The following is a 19,396-nucleotide window of genomic DNA, read 5'->3' on the forward strand; positions in this document are numbered from 1 at the left end:
GCTTCGTAGGCAGGGTCACTACCCACTAGGCCAAACCGGTAATCAAATAAACTTAATTTAATTTAATGTTTCCTCTGGGTAAGTAAATATATACCGTCAAACTAGCCAACTTTGCTCGTTTTTTGTTCGGAAAACACGATTTAAAAAATATATATGAAGGCTAATACATATAAATATATATGAGTGCGCGATTGTTTTATGCGCTTACCGCTGCGTTTACCACGTAACACAATCAAATGTATGGTCATTACTCATTAGATTATCTGATATAAAATGATTTTTCACGCTGCGTTATCTTAAACTGTTATCTTACCATTGTGATCATACGCATAATATTATTTGCAGATTTTTTAAGTCATCAATGGACCAATGCTAACGAAACTGTTATTATCGAAGCTGAAATAGCAAAGCGTGAAATCTATAAAAAATGGTCAATGAACCCTTCAGAAACTCAACATTTTTAGGGTTCCGTACCCAAAGGGTAAAACGGGACCCTATTACTAAGACTCCGCTGTCCGTCCGTCCGTCTGTCACCAGGCTGTATCTCATGAACCGTGATAGCTATTACAGTTGATATTTTCACAGATGATATATTTCTTTTACCGCTATAACAACAAATACTAAAAAGTACGGAATCCTCGGTGGGCGTGTCCGACTCGCACTTTACCGGTTTTTTGTGACGGGCAAGGGTAGCATCCGTTCGGCAACACAAGCAACACCTCATTAAAGTGTCAAAATGATCTTTACGTGTTGGTTTCGGCTCCATACATGCTTTCCGAATGTCCGGAAAACCATTATTCCGTGATGGGTAGATGCCCACGTTGGGTCAGTAATGTGCTTTGCTTAGCCAAACTAGTACTAGTACCTACTTTGTCTGCAGATATCATGGATAAGAAGAAAAGACTATCACCTTCTCACAGTCGGCCTGACCACATACAGCTCCGACCAGAGGTTTCAAGCCATACATCTACAGCATTCAGAGGTAAGGTAATTTAATAAATACGTACACACCTATATGTACTTTAATTTTTATTGTGGCAATTTAGATACAATAACTTAAAAAATGCAAGGTGTAAAAAACCGACTGCAAATATATTCAGTTATTATTATTTCAATTTTTTTTATGTATTCCTATATATATTACTTAAAAAATCTTATAAAACAAAATGTATTTTGCTACAGGACTGGACACTGAAAGTGAAATTCGTCCAAAGTCGTGACGCGGGCATTTACGAGTGCCAGGTTTCATCTCATCCGCCCACCAGTATATTTCTACGGTTAGATGTTGTTGGTAAGTTTTATGTACTTAGTTACGGTTTTTTATCTATAAGGTTAGGTGGGGTTAGGGAAAATTATAGGGTAAGAGAAACCTCGTAGAAAAAATAGACAGTACCAATCGTCGATACTTAAATAAATACAAATATATGAGAAACTATTTTTTTACATAAATTACAAATTTACAATGGCCACAGACCGCGCCGACTACTAGTCGGCGATGCGAACGGCTCGTGATAAAGTTTATCAAAGATGGTCTATTTGAATAGCAATTCCTTCTAGCGATAATCGATTGACATATTTTGAAGAAACAGAGTTTTGGTAGGAACATTGAACCTTTGGTACCACATTCCAGCATAACATTACCTAATACCTAATATTACAAAATACAGACTGATTGATCATATCTAAAAACCAACACCAACAACATCCTCTTTGTATATTACAATATTATTTTTATTGTGAATTTAAGATACCTGTTGACATATTTTGTCCTCAAGGATGTTGTAGTCTATGACAAATAAACGTAATATTGCTTTGATGATTTCAATACCTAATTGAAATGGCTCCTTCAAAGTTACCAGTTAGTGGGTAATTGGGTGTTTACAATATCTTTGAATTATTACTATTATATTGTTTCAAGTATCTTGTTAGAGACTTAGGGCCTGTTTCACAGTGTCCAAGTTAAGTATTGGATAGATAATTAACAAATGAATTAACTTACACTTTATCTACTAGTTAAGCTTATTTGAAGATTGTGAAACGCCAACGATATCATTATTCGTCAGATAAGTGGCAAGTAGCTTATTCAGGACTTTACTTGGACATTGTGAAACAGGTCCTAAAACTGTTTTTGATACTTTAGTAATCAGTTAAGAAAAAACCTAGAAGTGGAAAGTTGTTTTCACTACACTACACCAACTGATAAAGGCCCTCTTGTTTGCTCAAAACCAATGAGATAATTGCATTTTATTCACATGTGGGGCAAATAATCAGATGATATTAAGTTCATTTGGACTTGTTATGGTATTTAATAGTAAAGTTAGTAGTTTCCTCGCGTTGGTGTGGTGAAATTTTTTTTGTTTTCAAGATTCTAATTCTCGAACCCCTCGCTACGCTCGTCGTTCAATTTTGGAATCTATCGCTTGCTTTCGGGTATCAATATTAGCGGAGCACGAGCGGATAAAAAACAACAACTTTGCCCCCTTGTAAAACAAATAACTTTTTCGTAGTATTGTTTTATCATTTAGCCTTTGATCTCGAAGTGCAATATTTTTTACTGCATTATACATTAGTTCGTCTAGGTTACCATGCCAGATATCAATTTTCTCTTTCAAATCTGTTCAAAAATGTTTGCTTGATTGAGTAGTAAATATCACAATATCCAAACTTATAATTTTTTTATTTTTCTTAGAAAGATTAATAACATAAGAATGCCATATAGGAATATTTTTACGACATTTTTTTTTTCATATCGTAATAGAGGAATCAGAATTAAAACATCGAAAATCATTTTTACTGATGTATGCTTTATTAAATATGTTAAAACGGGTCAATCACGTATTGACGACACTCCTCGGTACGGAGTCAAACATGTCGAACGTTTCTGGCTTTTAATACGTGATTGACCTGTTTTAACATATTTAATATGTCGGTGTCTCGCGGAAGTTTTGATATTAAAAACGTATGCTTTGACTACCGTACAGTACCGGCGAATAATATATCCCCTTCAAGTTTTTACGGTAGACCTTTTTTTTTATTTTTTGTAAGTGATTTCGAGCTCACTTTTTTATGTAGTCTAAGTAGTTATTTGTGCAAGCGATAAGAAAAATTTATCTTATGTACTTAATGGTTTTTTCATAGAGAACCCTTTTTATATATAGTCGACTTAATTTTTTCTTAAGTTTACAGTCATATGCTGAGTCTCCTATTGTAACTCACAGTATTTTATTGCAGTATTCATCATATATTTGTATAAAATGACTAGTAAAATATGCAATCTACAAACTAATTGTTTACTGTATGTAATTATGTACAATACGAACATAATTATATACAGTAAAAAACACAAATGTAATATAAATATTGAAACTCAAACAAAACAGCAAAAACCATGAAAAGCGCTCATTTCTAAAACATCACATGGCTGGGTGGACAGAAAGCTTTCGCAAATATGCTTTAAAACAAATTAAAATGGAACCCAAAAATTTACAACCACAAAGAAACGCAGGTACTTTATACTAAACCTTTGTTTATGTATGTGGGTATTGTCCCGTATTATCATCAAAAACGGGTTGAAATGTCAAAACCGTGAAACATTAACATTCTATTTACAATTTACTTTGTACAGTTGGGTCTTTATTTTTGAATGTTTATGATGTAACTTAAGGCGGCTGGTTTCCACTACCTCCCGCCTAAAATTAAGTCACGTTTTGCATTTTTGATAACTCTGTCCCGGTGTCCGCTTATTTTAAGTTAGATTTTCGCACGTAGTATGAGAACTAAGTTTATTTCCTTTTTATAGAATTTCCTTTATAAAACAACTTGGAAACAGTATTGAATCCCACCAAAAACATTTTCATGCAAAATGTTGCCAAGACGAAACCAAGGCTCGCACTGTCAAAAAGTTATCAGATCTCTTGTAGAACTAAGCTTCTAACTCTACAAGCCCTAATTTCACAAACTCTACACCTTCGTCAAAATATGTGGTTTGGCCGTTTAATACTATTGAAATCATATCCTGCGAATTTTGTTTATCTGGTAGGTATAAACCAAACCCAAAAAAGCGGCCTCATTACTGTGTAGAACCAGGGACAGCACAAACAGCATTCTGATGACTATGTATGTGGCTTTAATTAATTTAGTTAAGTCCAACATAACTTTTAAGTCTTAAAATTAAAAATAATAAACGAATTGAATTGAATAATCCAAACCCAAGTTATGAGAGATCAAAAAAACGACGAAGCGCTTCGAGAAAAGGCAGGTAGTGCGAGTGTGTAGATCTTGGCGAGGATAAAATATTGTAAAAGCAACATGCTGGATCACATTATAACATAAAATTAATGAAGATAAGAAGACAGGAGAAATGTCACATAATTGCACTATTTTCTGCACTCATTGGTCACTCATCACTTCGGTCTAGCAAATCGGTTACTTAAATGCGTCCTTCTCAGAGACCGTTTGACGTAGATACCTAAAATTTGAAGTAACTAGTTATAACGACTACCGCTATCTAACAGGCCAATTCGAACGTGCAATGACATCAAACCGATATTAAAATGATATTGGAATTATATCAGTTACCTGTCATTCGCGCGTTCATTTCACTCAGACTTATCCGCACAAGTATTAGCGCGAGCGAAACACCCACGCGACATTTAACTGATATGATTCCAGTATCATTCTAATATCGGTTTGATATCAGTGCACGTTCGAATTGACCTTTGTGTCAAAACCGCTTATAACTTATTTTAGGGGGTAATTTGAGGGGTAGAGAGGGGTAAACTGAATTTATTTTTCATTTGTAAGCCTTGCATCATGTGCACTAGAAAGCTTGCAAAAAATTAAGTAAATTGAACTAATTTTGAGTTCAGTTTACTTGCAGTAGTTTCGATAAAAAATGCGTTTGAAGTTGCAGGTTTTGATATAAAAAAAAATCCTCTGTCCTCGCGATTTTCGCAAAAACTATATAGTTAACAGAAAGCGGACAACAATGAACTAAACCGAGCATGGGAAAATTTATCAAGTTAACCTTGTTTTTAATAGTTATTTGATTGGAACTGATCTTAAGTTACTTAGGGACTCGATATTTAGTGAGTCTCAAGTTTACAATGGTTGCATTATAGACAACCATAAAATACAATCTTTAATTATTTATTTTTTAATAATATTTATTTGCGTAGATCTTTTTATACGGTTAAGAACATTAATTGCCTGCAAAATACGCGATGACGGGTAAGAACTATAAAGGCTTCACACTAATTGGCTAGCACATTTACATATTTGGGGGAATATAATATAATTATATAAATATAATGTTTAATGTTAGTATGTCTCACGACAGTTTAAATTCGATTCGATTATATATGTATGTATAATCGACTTCCGCAAAGTGACAACTGACTAATTGTAAGTAAAGTAGTATTTTAATGGGCTGTGTGAAAAATAACACCCGTTATTAACAGTGCACAGCCAGTACATAAGATTGTTACGACTTCATCTTTGTTTTGCAAGGTCTCCACGCCAAAAATCCAATTACTATCTCTAGCGTGGACTACTTTTATTTTTGGTATAAAACTTTCTGTGCACTAACAACCTATCTCAGCCTGAAATACTGGCATAGAGAATCCATCACGAGTCGGTTTCGGGCTCTGACACATGAAAAATGGCGGCCGTTTAGACGAATTAATCTTTCAGCGATTTGTTTATTTTGTTACAGTGTCATTAGTAACATGTCATGTCATTTATGACATGACTTATAAGTAAATTTTCTAGTTTTTGATTTGTTTTGTTCCGGCACGAGATTATATGACATTTAAGACTACTAATGACCTACATGCTAAATTCGACTGAAATTTGAATGATGGCTCAATCTACCAGATTCCTCCTACATATTTTGTCACTTGCGAAATTTCACCAAATAAAAAAAGTTAACTGTACAAAAAAAGTTACTCGACATTACATATGGCCGAAGCTATTTAGTTGCTTAAATACGACAACCTGATAAGAAAACTCAAACAATCGAAGAGTTTGTATACTACATTGAAAAAACACCGATTCAGTGCAGAACTTGACCACACATATTGCTGTTTTTTTGGTAGGAAGTACCGCTTGGAAATTTTTGATATTTAGGCAAGTAGTAGACTAATGTACTAGTATGGTCTACAAATAGAAAAAAAATAGAGGTGTCACTACTTCACAGCTACATAAAAAAAATTTGTCTTATTTTTTTCTTTATATGACAACTGCTATTCGTGTTTTTGAGTATCGATTCATTTCTAAATAAAGAACATCATTTTAAAATTTTAAGCAAATCGCTTGATTACATCCCGAAATACAATACATTACAGAAAAAACTTTTTCTCAAAAGTGACAACCATTTAAAAATGCTGCATGCGATTTGTATAAAAAATACCAAAAATGGTAGGTAACATTGCTCACCTATTTTGTACAGAAGTTTACATAGATAACTTTAAGATTTTCGAAGGGAACGGTGATCGTTGATTCAACGTCTTACGAGCTGTATTTCTTCATTTAAGTTTTCCCGCCAAGAAAGTGGTTAAAATAATGATCAAATTCTTCATGCAATTTAACATATGTGTATGATTACAATGGATGCAGTAGGCAAGAAACAATGTTACACTTCCATAGATTTTTCTTTACAAACTGATCATTTTTCCAAAAAAGCGAGCAAAGTTATTTTTTTTATTCAGGTACTAAAAACTATATCTGAGCTTATTTACTAAGTATCGTGTCAAAAATTATGTCGACTTTGAATCCTTTACGGTAACGTCCGGAATTGGGATTCAGCCTCTAGGAGCTACACAGCAAAGCAATGAAAATCTTTAGGCTACGGTGACTGCTGGTAAGGCGGGCCGGATACTTGTTTGCCACCGACATGGTCTAAAAAAGACTATACGGTCACGTCTGAAAATATCGGTACGAAAAAAGTGCCAAAAATATGTAGATACGACTTTATTGCCCATACATTAAGGTATACTGTAGACTGTACCAGCATTTCTGCTGCAGTATTGCAGCGGAGCAGTTCTGCCGCAGTATTGCAGCGGAGCAGTTCTGCCGCAAATGTCAATAATCAGGACAGCAACATCGATTTACACATTAGCGGCAGTGATGTCGCGCAGCAATAGTGCTGTAGTTAGTAATAAGGAACGTATAATGAAAATGGAAAACCCACATTTTTTAGGAACTGTCCGCCTAATAGTAGGTATATTGGTGTCAGCGCTCAGCCGATACATCGCACATCATAATCAGATTATATACCATTATAATCATATATATCAATTTGATACCTAAACTGTTTTGTATATTCTAATTATGACAATATAAGTTGTAGTTAAATTAACATATCAATTCCGGGAATCTATTATTGATCTATCATTTCAATTTGGGTTGGGTTAAACGGTTGTAAACATTTTTGTTGTTATATTTTTATGATATAAGAGGCAAGCGAGCAAACGGTAAGCGATTACCGCGGCCCATGGACACCTGCAACACCAGAGAGGGGTTGTAAGTGCGTTGCCGGCGTTTAAGATGAGAGTACGCTCTTTTTTTGAAGGTTTGAAGGTCGTATAGGACCGGAAATACCGCAGGCGACAGTTCATTCCACAGTTTAGCTGTGCGAGGCAGGATGTTAGAGTTTCTGGAGAAACATATAGTTGAGGACTGCCAACCATCTAAGTGGTGAGGATGGAAATATTGTGGCATGTAGGGCGATGGTGAAAATAAGCGGCAGGAATTAATCCGAACAATTCCTCGGAGCACTCTCCGTTGTACATGCGATAGAAACTGCAGAGCGAGGCTACATCTATTCTCTTCGCAGCGCCAAGGAGTCAACGCGATCCGAAATACGCTGGCAGTCGACAATTCGAGTCGATTAAATTTTTATGTATTGTTTACTGCGTAAATACATGTACACATTTTACATTGTTAATCAAGTTTAGGTCAATTCACCAAATCTCCGTGAAACAGTGAACTTTTCAGGGCATTCGTTGGGAGAACTCATTATGTTTCGTAAAGTTTGTTACAATCCTATAATGTGTTTAAAATGAAACAGGGTATTAGGGCATTACAATTTAAAGTTATACAATTTAAAGTTATTGTTAAGTTAACTTGCATTCGATTTTAGAATTTTTATATTATTTCCATCCTAATACGAGAAAAAAGTGTCCCTAAATTTCCGTAATAATTTTTTTTTGTCCGTTTTTTACGGTCATAGAAGGTTGTATTAAAAACCGTAACCAAACGGTCCAAATATTTCGAAGATACTTTTTTCTCAGTATAAATAGAAAAAGCTCGTGATTCTGAGTGTAAATAATAATAATAAATCCCAATTTTAACACAAAAAAAAAAAAATATTCAACTTTAAATAGAAATGCCCATTAAGTTTCATAAAACAAAAACTTAACAAATTGTATAAAGATTGCTAACTTACCTAACATAAGCATGCAAAAGTTACTTTTATTGAACCTAAGATTAGAAATATTTTTTTTTTACATAATTTTAACAATTTCATTGAATTCGATATAATTAAATCATATCGTTTTGAATCTGAATCATGGTTTAAAAAAATTAGTTAGTAAAACATATGCGCAGGTTGCCATACTCTATTCGCTCTGCCAATTGCCACCTCCACCCAAAACTTTATAACGGGGCAGTCGAGGCGCTCGGCCAACACCTTGAGTAGACTGTTGCTGCTGCCGCGCACCCGTCTCAGCATGGAGGCGATTATTCTTTCCGCCTAATGGCAAAAAAGTCATCTACTAGCGCCTCCGCGAACATGCCGGACGCACTGCAGTGCTTCGGCAGCCGCAACAGCATCCTCAAGATTGATTGATTTAATTGAAAGTCTGGGTGTCATTTGATCGCTTCAACAAGCGAGAACTATTAATAGATACCTAATTTGTTTTTACTGCAAACTATACCTAAACCTTGGTACCTAGTTAAGATGCCAATAATGTGCACCCTAGTCATCTGGAAAACGAAGCACATACGGAACGCGTTTCTGTTACCCATTACAGCGGCTAGCTACAGCCCGAAAACTCCCACCAACCGGGCATATTGCTTACAGAGGGTATGTGACACGCTGTACATTACTCTGCTCTCAGGACTTCTACATACCTACTCACGGCGTTCGAATTTGCAGTGAGTAGAGTTCACTCTCACCTTCAGCAAAACCGAAAGACCTAGATCTATATGACTAGTAAAATAGCCGAAACAATACGAAGCATCACTCTAAATGGCGCTACATGTAACGCCCCTTACACTGATACAAGATTTTCATCTAATAATGTCAAGAACCAGTGCATGATTCAACCTTTACCGGTCCCCGTGGTAAGACCTAGGATTTACCAAATCCATGTTGGTAAAAGCCCGAAGTGAACAATAATTATATCACATTTCGGGCCTTTACCGATCGGCATCGGTAAAACCTAGGTCTTACCGGTATATCCTAGGTTTTACCGTACTTCGGGCTTTTACAGTAACATATACACATAATAATGGTATATAACATATATTATATAAACAATAATGAGAATCCTAATGGTTTTTGAAATATATAATTTTGTCTTTTCAGGTTTTTATATTTTTTATTACTGCTTGCTAGTTAGCGACACCTACCATATTTTGATCTGGGAGCACGGTAGGACCCCCGCTAACACGAGCAAAGCGAACCGCAAAGGCACACTACCTTTTCTCGAAGCGCTTCGTCGGTTTTTTGAACCCTCATAACTTGAGTTTGGCTTATTCAATTAAATTCAGTTCGTTTATTATTTTTGATTTTATGACAACAATGATCTAATTTTTGTTAGTATTACATATAAAATAAAATAAAACTCAAAACTATGTTAAAATTTAAAAGTTATGTTGGACTTAGCTAAATTAACTAACGACATGGTCATCAATCATCCTCAGAATGCTGTTTGTGCTGTCCCTGGTTCTACACAGTAATGAGGCCGCTTTCTTCCGTGTAATTGCTGCAAAGCGTTCGGTTCGTGCCTCCGCAAACATAGTGGAAACGCTGCAGAACATAGGTGGCCCGACCAGCACTCTGAAGGCGTTATTACACACCACTCGCAGAGCATTATAAGATTTTTGGATATAGCTGACCCAAAGGCTGCCCGTGTAAAAGGATGAAAAAAATGCCTTAAACAGAGTTATCTTAACCGCTTTTGAACATCTAGCAAACCTTCGGGCCAGCATGTTCGCCCTTACACACAACGCTCTCCGTTCTCTCTCCATGTCCTTTTCGTCCTTTAAGTTCTCGGTAACAATATGCCCTAAGTATTTAAACCTACTGACTCTCTCTCGAGAGTAATCCCATTAGGTACATGTGAGTGACATTTGTTACCGGTCCTAAAAACCATTATTTCGCTCTTTTTACCGGTGTAAATCAAACCGTGTGAGGAAGCATAGGACTCCACTCACTACCACTACTACACCTACCAGATACACAAAATTTGCGGGATATAACGCCAATAGTAGATTTATCAAGCATGAAAAATTTCAATTGTATGGCTCTCATACTTTGATAAATAGATAGATAAACACTTTATTCATTTCCACAACATATGTACATGGTAATTACAAGGAGATACTTATTAAACGTTGGCATGCAGCTTAAATTAAAAGATAAACTAACGATTTGAACAAAGAAATAAAAACATAAAAGGACATAATCATGTGTCGTGGCAGAGAATTGGCGCTGGCTCAGCATGATGATGCGGCAAGCCACATCCCTGATATTCTGCCAGGACCTTACATAAAAGTTTGTGTAACGCTTTATGACGTACCTTATGTACAAGTTCAAGTAGTATTTGTGTAAGTGTTGTGTTAGTGTAATTGTGTACATATGCGAGGCGCGGCAATATCTTCTATTTGTTATCTGTTTAATTACTTTATATTTTATTCATATCTAAAAAAACGATTTCGTCACTGACCCACTCACTCACTCACTGATGATCATCAAAACCCTTAAGGTACTTTCTAAAGTCCTAGGAAGCTGAAATTTGGTATCTAGGATATTAATCGTACACATGCGAAAGCCAAACGGCCTAGCCACATTCTGACTAAGGTGTAGAGCTTCTAATCTGAAATAAGGGTTAGAAGCTTGGATCTTCAAAAGATCTGATAGGTTTTTGACAGTGCGAGGCTTATGGTCGTATATTGGCAACATTTTACATGTTTTTTTTTTTTTGATGGGATATAAAATACGCAATTTTATACTATTTTTTTTGTTTTATCATCAATGTAAACATAATTTATTTGTTTAAGGTTTCTAACATAAGTTTAATATTTGAATCCGTACAATAGTTAGGACTCATCATTATGAAACAGAAAGTTTTTGAAATTCCAATCGAACACAGTACTTAGCTACCACGGCTGCCCGTTAAATTCGTGCCTAAAAAGTAATATGCCGCCCGCCGTGATCGAGTCGAATTTCAAAAACTTGCGTTTCGTACGTAATGACAGGTCGAAGTATTGAACCGATTTGAATATACGAGTAAGTACTCGTATACTTAAACAAATAACTTATTTTCACATTTTCGATCGAAACCAATATTTCTGAAAAAATAAATAAATAGAAAATTAAATTGCGTATATTATGTATATCAAAATATGGTAGGTATCGCTAACTCGGAAGCAGTTATAAATAAAATATAAATGCCAAAATAATATGCTTCAAAAAACGTTATGGATTCCCATTTTTTTATATATAATGTATCTTAAAATACATGTATAAAATATCCGAAAAAGAGGTCATTCCATCACAGTTTGGCAAATAAAAAATAAAAAATGTGTTTACTTATTTTTTCGCATACAGTAAGCATTTAGGGCACAATATTCATATAAAATTATTCCTAATAAAAATACAAATAAACGTGCATAAGAATATTCGATTTTCAGCCAAGGGTGATTTTTACTATGGCATTCTGGCCCTTTCAATCATAATAAAAATTGATTGATTAGCGATTTGTATGTTTCAATAATTACATTATATATGGCATATAATTATTCATTTCGACTTAATTACGTCATATAATTATTCATTTCGAGTTAATTAATCATGAGTGCCAAACTCTTGAATGATAAAGCGTTATGATCTTGACTAAAGTATTGTAATTATTACAGAGGCACGCGCGCAGATTTCGGGTCCCACTGAGAAGTATCTCAAGCCAGGCTCGACTTTACGTCTTCAGTGCGCCATCGTGCAGACAACGGAAGCACCAGCTTTTGTATTCTGGTAAGATTTTGACCACATTTTATCAGCCACATAAGTAGTCTCTCAGGCTCTTAATGATGTTTTCCTGAGAAATATTGGCGCGGCTGTTGACGCTGGTAAGAGACATCACCCGTACATACTTTCATCATCATCAGCAAAACAGTGAATGCCGCTGATTTGCAGCATGTCATTTTACAGTTCTCATGAGCACACAAGTTTTCTACTCTCTGGACAACTTCTGGGCAATGGGTATGTAGGTAATGATTTTATCATACTTATCCAAGTAACAGGAGTATCATTTCATGTGGGTAAGGGTTTTAGAAAATTAACCTTTATAGCCCTTAACTTTTGAGTATGTCTACAGGAAAGACGTTAACATAGTTTTGACTTTTTTCATATATTTATTCAGCATTACAACAGCTTATAATAATTACATGTGCAATTTTAAACTTTAAATAGGTATATAAACCCAATTACAGTAATCCACAAGGTCAAATCGTGGTCATAGTAAATAGTTAAAAAGGTAGTTACAGAATAGTAGGTATACATCAATGAACATGAATTACATTAAGCATTTACTGAGACACAATTAGCTAATCAATTATACAATAAAGAAGCTTTTTTATACTCTCATTAATGATTAAATTGAATATTGAGGTAAGCATACATTAAAAAAACAATATTTCAATATTTTGTGTAAGCTAGGTCTAGAACCAGTACGGATATTTATGTCTTCATATATATATATATATATAGGTGTGTGTATGTGTATGTATTTACATAATTTTATTTAGTTATATTATAAGTTGATTAAGGTACCAGGAGTAGAAACGCTCAGTACAACTTTACTCGCATACCATAGTAAGTTCACCCATACAATGTATTCTACGGATTACGCCGGCTAGTAGCCGATACAACCTTTATTATTTTAGACTTTAACCCATTTACTTGTAGTATTCACGAGTTTTGGAGAAGCTGCTTTAGTAATGAGTTATAATATTCATTTAATTTTGAACCATTATTATGAAATACAACAAGTTGAATATCGCACACCCGACTGTGGGCTTTACATGTTTAAATAGGGTAAATATTGCTTCATATAAATAAATAATAAAGCAAAATAGATTCATGCGCTCATGAAAACTTTACAGAAATATATTGAAACAATAATTATTGTGAAATCAACAAAAGTTAATTAATGTGATATATTTTGACGTTATATCCCTAATATTCTTAAAGTAACTGCATACTTGTAGTATCAAATATTTTTGATGGTTTATAAAGAAATGAAATTACTGGTTAGTGGGCATAATATTGTATGTATGTATGTCACTTAGTTGCACATAAACAGGTTAACATAAAACAGACAAAACTAAACAAGAAAAACAAATGTTATGTACAAAGGCGAACTTATCCCTAAAAGGGATCTCTTCCAGCTAACCTTTGAGAAAATGCCAAAGGATCAAACACTAACAGGTGAAAGACAAATCAATATTAAGACTAGCAATATGAGAATTTTGGATACACATAAAAGTAGGACGAGAGCAATCAATAATAATAAAATAAAATAAAAAGTAGAAAACCCGTAGAATGAATACACAAACTATAACATATACATAAACCTATATACATCTATATATAAAATACATATTATAAATAAAGATATGCATACATAAACAAATTATATATATAAATATAAAGTACTCAGTTCTAATATCAGGAGTCTAATAATCACAACTTTTTCAACTTCTCCTTGAGTGAGGCAACAGATTGCGATTTCCTTACATCCACTGGTAGATCGTTCCACAGCTTAACTGAGTAGGCAGTGAAAGATCTAGAGTACACACGCGACTTTTTCGGCGGAATGGCTAGTCAGATTTGTACTAGATCGCAGACGGTGACTGCTAACAGTAGCCAGAAAACTAAATCTTTCGGATAGATACGTAGGGGATGTAGGATTAAATAACACGTTGAAGAGTAATGACAGCACATGTATATCCCTGCGACGATGCATCGGAAGCCAGCCAAGCTGCGAGCGGAAGGCAGATATGTGATCATACTTACATAACTATATTCTTTTTCAAGTTACACTTATACTATCTCAGATCCTAGTATAACGGCCTTGCCCCTCTAAGCAATGTTTAAGCAAGTAAAGCAAGAACATAGACAACGCTGTAGCATTAACGTTGCAATGCAACAATAACACTGCTGCATTTGTCATCCTAACCTAACCTCAAAGGAGTAGAATCGATAATTTCTAAGACAATTAAATTCCCAAAAACCGAGGTAACCAATCAATGTGAATATGAAAACATCTTCAAAGTGCCCCTCATAATTGTATCTAATATTGACAGCTTTCTTAGTATCGATCGACAGACGCGAATGAAATTTCACTGGGATATTTTAATAAAATTCTCAAACTCTGCTGCCAAATGCGAAGCCTTAAATCGATAACGTGCCATTTTGCAAGCGATTCCAGGCACCTGCTCCCTATTAGTCATGTTCTTAGAACTATGAAACTGTCTGAATATTTAGTTATACCGCTTTTACAATCTACCGGTGAGATAACATTTTAGGAACAAATTTTAATTTATCAAATTTGCTCTTGACACATCTTTAAATGAAAATAACAATTACGTTAATAAATTTATTTATCTACATACATATCATAAACCCTCTATGATGCCTTCAAAATCCGTAAATAATGGCCAACATTACGGTAAACCGTTTTGTTACAACAAATTTCTTATCTGTGATAATGTAGTTATTGCTTCATAACTACATCAAAATTGATTTGGTTAGGCATTCAAATTTGGAACATCTCTGAAAAAAAAGCAATTCGATTTGACCTCTATTCTAATATCAGTCGACGAGATGCCTTTTTGTTCGAAATGAAATGTCAATTGCATACAATTTTGACATATATCGCAAGTTAGTTTGTATCGAATGATACGGAAATAGGCCCCCGACTCTAGTATGACTCAAAATTAAAAAAAAAATCAAAATCTAAGTGAAAAAGTTTTCATTTACCGTTATTTGACGTACAGTTTATCTTTTAATAAGTTTAAGTATAAAATGAATATGTTTTGTTGTTTACAAGGTAACTATACCAAAAATTACGTGTAAAATAAGCGATAAATATATTTCGGTGACGCCACCACATATCCGCGAGTTCCGCCAAGAGAGCAACGATTTGGCAACAATGTCCTAACGGAGGCTGTAATTTGGGTTAGTGAATATTCCATAGAAAGTTTATAATATGTGTGTAGATAAAATAGTGTATGTAACTAGATAATTATGTAGACATTAAAACACTCGTGTGATCTTTTTACGAAACTCACTTCGTTCGTTTCTTAAACCCACACTCGTGTATTTTAAGGCCTTTTATTATGTAGCAGTCACATAAACTACTATTATCAACAGTTATTTATTTATATTTAGTTAGAAAGAGTCAGAAGAGACTGCAATGCACATTCTCCGTTCTATAATAATATATGTAGGTACCTATATCATATAGGCTATATGAGCAATGCGAGATTTACTGTTGGAAATTAATATTTTCATATACATTTTGTATTTAACTCAATTTAGTACCTACACCTTATCTCTTAATTCACAGTTTTAGTGTAAATAATTACTTTAAAATGCTGATAATGAGTATGACCGATTTTGTAATGAACCCTTTTTAGGGTTCCGTAGCCACATGGCAAAAAACGGAACCCTTATGGATTCGTCATGTCCGTCTGTCTGTCCGACCGTATGTCGCAGCCACTGTTTTCGGAAACTATAAGAACTATACTCTTGAAACTTGGTAAGTACTACGTAGATGTATTCTGTGAATTTTCACACAAAAATAGAAAAAAAAAACAATAAATTTTGGGGGTTCCCCATACTTAGAAGTGAAATTCAACATTTTCTTCAAAAATTAAGAGGTCCTCAAAAATTATATTGAGATTTCTAATATCATTTTTTTTCTAAACTGAATATTTTGTGCGAGAGACACTTCCAAAGTGGTAAAATGTGTCCCCCCTCCCCCTCCGCTGTAACTTCTAAAATAGGAGAATGATAAAACAGTAGTTTTTTACAATACGTCATAAATGGCACTCTACGACTCGCACTTGGCCGCTTTTTTATGGATAATATGGGCGGTGTGTATGCGTATTCGGTTACATTTACAGCCTAAGGACTAGGTAATTATAAATTATATTTTCATTATCATTTACAAATAAGTACTTATCGAATTTCCAAAAGAAAACAACGCTGCTACTGCCGCTAAGCCGCCTGCTTCGTCCAAGTCTAGAAGAAAGACGGCTGAAGAAAGGGGTACAGAATCTCAACAGCCGACTCTATGGGAGTCACGATGCGACGGAAATTGATTCAAAAAGGTGGAGAAGAGAAAGAAGCCAGCGCGTCAGAATCAGGGCACCGACTGGACTTGGGTTCACCCTTGGATCCAACTTGACCCCTTCGGCCAAAACTCCTCCTTTGTGAAGGTCGAAATTCGCATTGTGTCGACATTCCAACTTCGCGACCCTCAGGGCGAATCCAGACTTGACTCGTAAATACTTTACGATGTCCTCGACCTTCGTAAGGTAGTGTAATCGGGACACATACAGCAGCATCGAGGGTGTTGCAGGACGCAGCGAATAGCCAACTATTTAACACTCCCTGCTCCCTGAAATAGCGGGGTTGCGAAATGCTTCAAAGCCATAGTGTGTGTTTTAGTTTTTAAGATATATTTTATAATTTGTATGCTAGTTTGCAGTCTTATTACGGTTGATTATATTTCATTTTATTATGAAATTTCAGGCGCAAGTATTTTTCTAAGAATTAACCTAATAAAAAAGTACTCCTTTTTATATTTTTTCTAACTTGTATTAAATCTTAAGGTTCCGTGAGTACAGGGTGCCTAGCCAACGTGCCAATCGTTTACGCTCCGAAGCGAACGAAACGTAACTGCCTCTGTCGCACTTGGAAGAGTGATAGAAAGAGATGACTACGCTACGCTACGGAGCGTAAACGATTGGCCTGTTGGCTACTGTCAAACGGGACATATTTTATGCTATAAGGAGAGGTTACGTCAGGGGGAGGGAGGGGAAGCTAGTGTGCGTAAATCACCATACCCAATACTACATTCATCTCAAGCTGGATATAATTTGTTTGTCTTCCCCATACATTAGAACATAACTTGACCGAATCAATTGAGAAAACATCACACTCGCAACCAAAATCATTATACAAACGACATTTATATCTCAATTTTATCTTGATATCTTTATTATTAAAGTTACTAAGCCAAGTTTGGTATAGTTTTCTCATAAATTGAGGATATCGGCATTCATTATGATATCATATTGACCCCATTACGAAGTAGAAACTTAAAAAATAATTAATAATGATAATAATACTGGTGCTTTGAGAAATTAACTTGATAAATTTACGTTCAGGAATGTATACGCTTAAAAATAACGGAGTTAAAAAAAAGAGTGTATTCGTGTAAATATTGTTGCGGCGTTACTCGGTTTTTCTTCGAACGTGTACAATCATGAATTTTTACGATTGACTTAATTCCATCTCGACCATAGTAAGTAATATAATTCCAACGCGTTTGGTGAGCTTAATTCTAACTGAATCTTGGCAACATTGCAACTGACTTGGCAGCCGTCGACTATTGGCTCAGGGTAAAATTTTACTCAACTTATTCATTGTTTCAATGCTAAATAGCCAAAATCAAGTCACGTTACTGGATCAACTTTCACTGACACTTCTTTTCTTGTAATAAAATGTGCATTATAGTGATGTCAAATTGAATATAAGCTTAACACCCATAAAAATGAAAATTTGAAATAGTTTTCATTACTAATTGAAAATCTAATAGATTTATCCAAATTTTCAGCGATCAATTTATTTTATTGTGACTACGCGTCCGCACTATTTAGCACCAGGACACGGACACATATTAAAATAGACTGCGCTCTCGCCTTCAAAAAATGTGCCGAGCGAAATAGCTTAGATATGGCAACAATGGCAACATTAATTTAATTATCAATTCATCGTCACCCTAAAGAAATAACGGGAGAAAGCCTCCCTTGGGCTATTTTGCTCGGTACGTTTTTTGTAGGCTGGATTACATTCTACTTCAATATATGTCTATGGTGCCGGATACGTAGTTAACACAATATACAACAGATGGCTCTATTTTGCTTTTACATAGAAGGTTCAGCGGAAATTATATGAACAGGCCTATCTTTACTTTTAAAATCTTTAATATTTTCATGACATTTCCGAAAAAAAAAAAAAACAATACCTATTTAAATAATTTGAATGGTTCGCAATTACTGGTGAAATTATAATGTGGACTTTGTAAATAGTTTTCAATTACCTAAATTGCTTTAATACAGTAACGCTTAGTTTGCTCCTATAGGTATATTTATATGAGATATTTTGAAAGCGGCAGTCTCAAAGGATTACAAAGGAGAGCATTTGGGCTATAATCTACGACGAGTTCATGTTAAATTACCTACAAGACAATTTGAATTCACAGATAGTTTAAGTGAACTATTAAATTGGATAATTTACCAATTGGTGAATAGGCAGTTCCCGCTAGCAAGTAATGAATGCCGCCTGTAGCTAGGTTTAATTAGAGGAATCATTTAATGCGAGCTATACCTACATACAGTGGGTAATCTTTCATTTACTAAGTCGTTTATCTTACCGATATTACTCAATATAGTATAGATACCTGTTTACAAAAGAGGTCATACAACAATTCCGTACACGGCGGAAAGTTGATAACTCGTGGGATAAAATTAAAGAAATTTGAACCTTATGTGATTCTACTGTAACTCACATTTCTTCACTTTTATATCTCGAGTTATAAACTTTTTCCCATTGTGTACCGAATTTTGGCTGCCCTATAATAACACAATACACATACTCATTTTCTACTCGAGTACTATTAAAAAGAAAATTTCATTGACAGTGATAATATCTGAATCAACTTAATTTTGAAGCGCGGCGCGACGTGGCGGTTGTCAATAGGATCATAATAGCAGAGTTATTATGAATATGCATACAATATAGTACAACTGTTGTGTTTAAATGCTAATTTCTAGGTAAAGATCTATAAACCAAATTGATTTACTCTTGGTTAGGTATTTA

At 34.8% G+C, this 19,396-nt stretch overlaps 1 protein-coding gene across 2 annotated transcripts in view; it reads left to right on the top strand.

The window, feature by feature from the left end:
* LOC133516218 (uncharacterized) overlaps positions 1–19,396 on the top strand; it is a 145,494-nt gene that overhangs the window by 102,368 nt on the left and 23,730 nt on the right. For both annotated transcript variants that reach the window (XM_061849030.1, XM_061849029.1), the window contains 3 exons: positions 881–982; positions 1,183–1,291; positions 12,145–12,256. In XM_061849030.1, the coding sequence (XP_061705014.1) occupies positions 881–982; positions 1,183–1,291; positions 12,145–12,256 (323 nt within the window). The remainder of the gene's footprint in view (positions 1–880; positions 983–1,182; positions 1,292–12,144; positions 12,257–19,396) is intronic.

This window comes from Cydia pomonella, chromosome 3 (genome assembly GCF_033807575.1).
Source record: "Cydia pomonella isolate Wapato2018A chromosome 3, ilCydPomo1, whole genome shotgun sequence".
NCBI classification, from domain to species: Eukaryota; Metazoa; Arthropoda; class Insecta; order Lepidoptera; family Tortricidae; genus Cydia; species Cydia pomonella.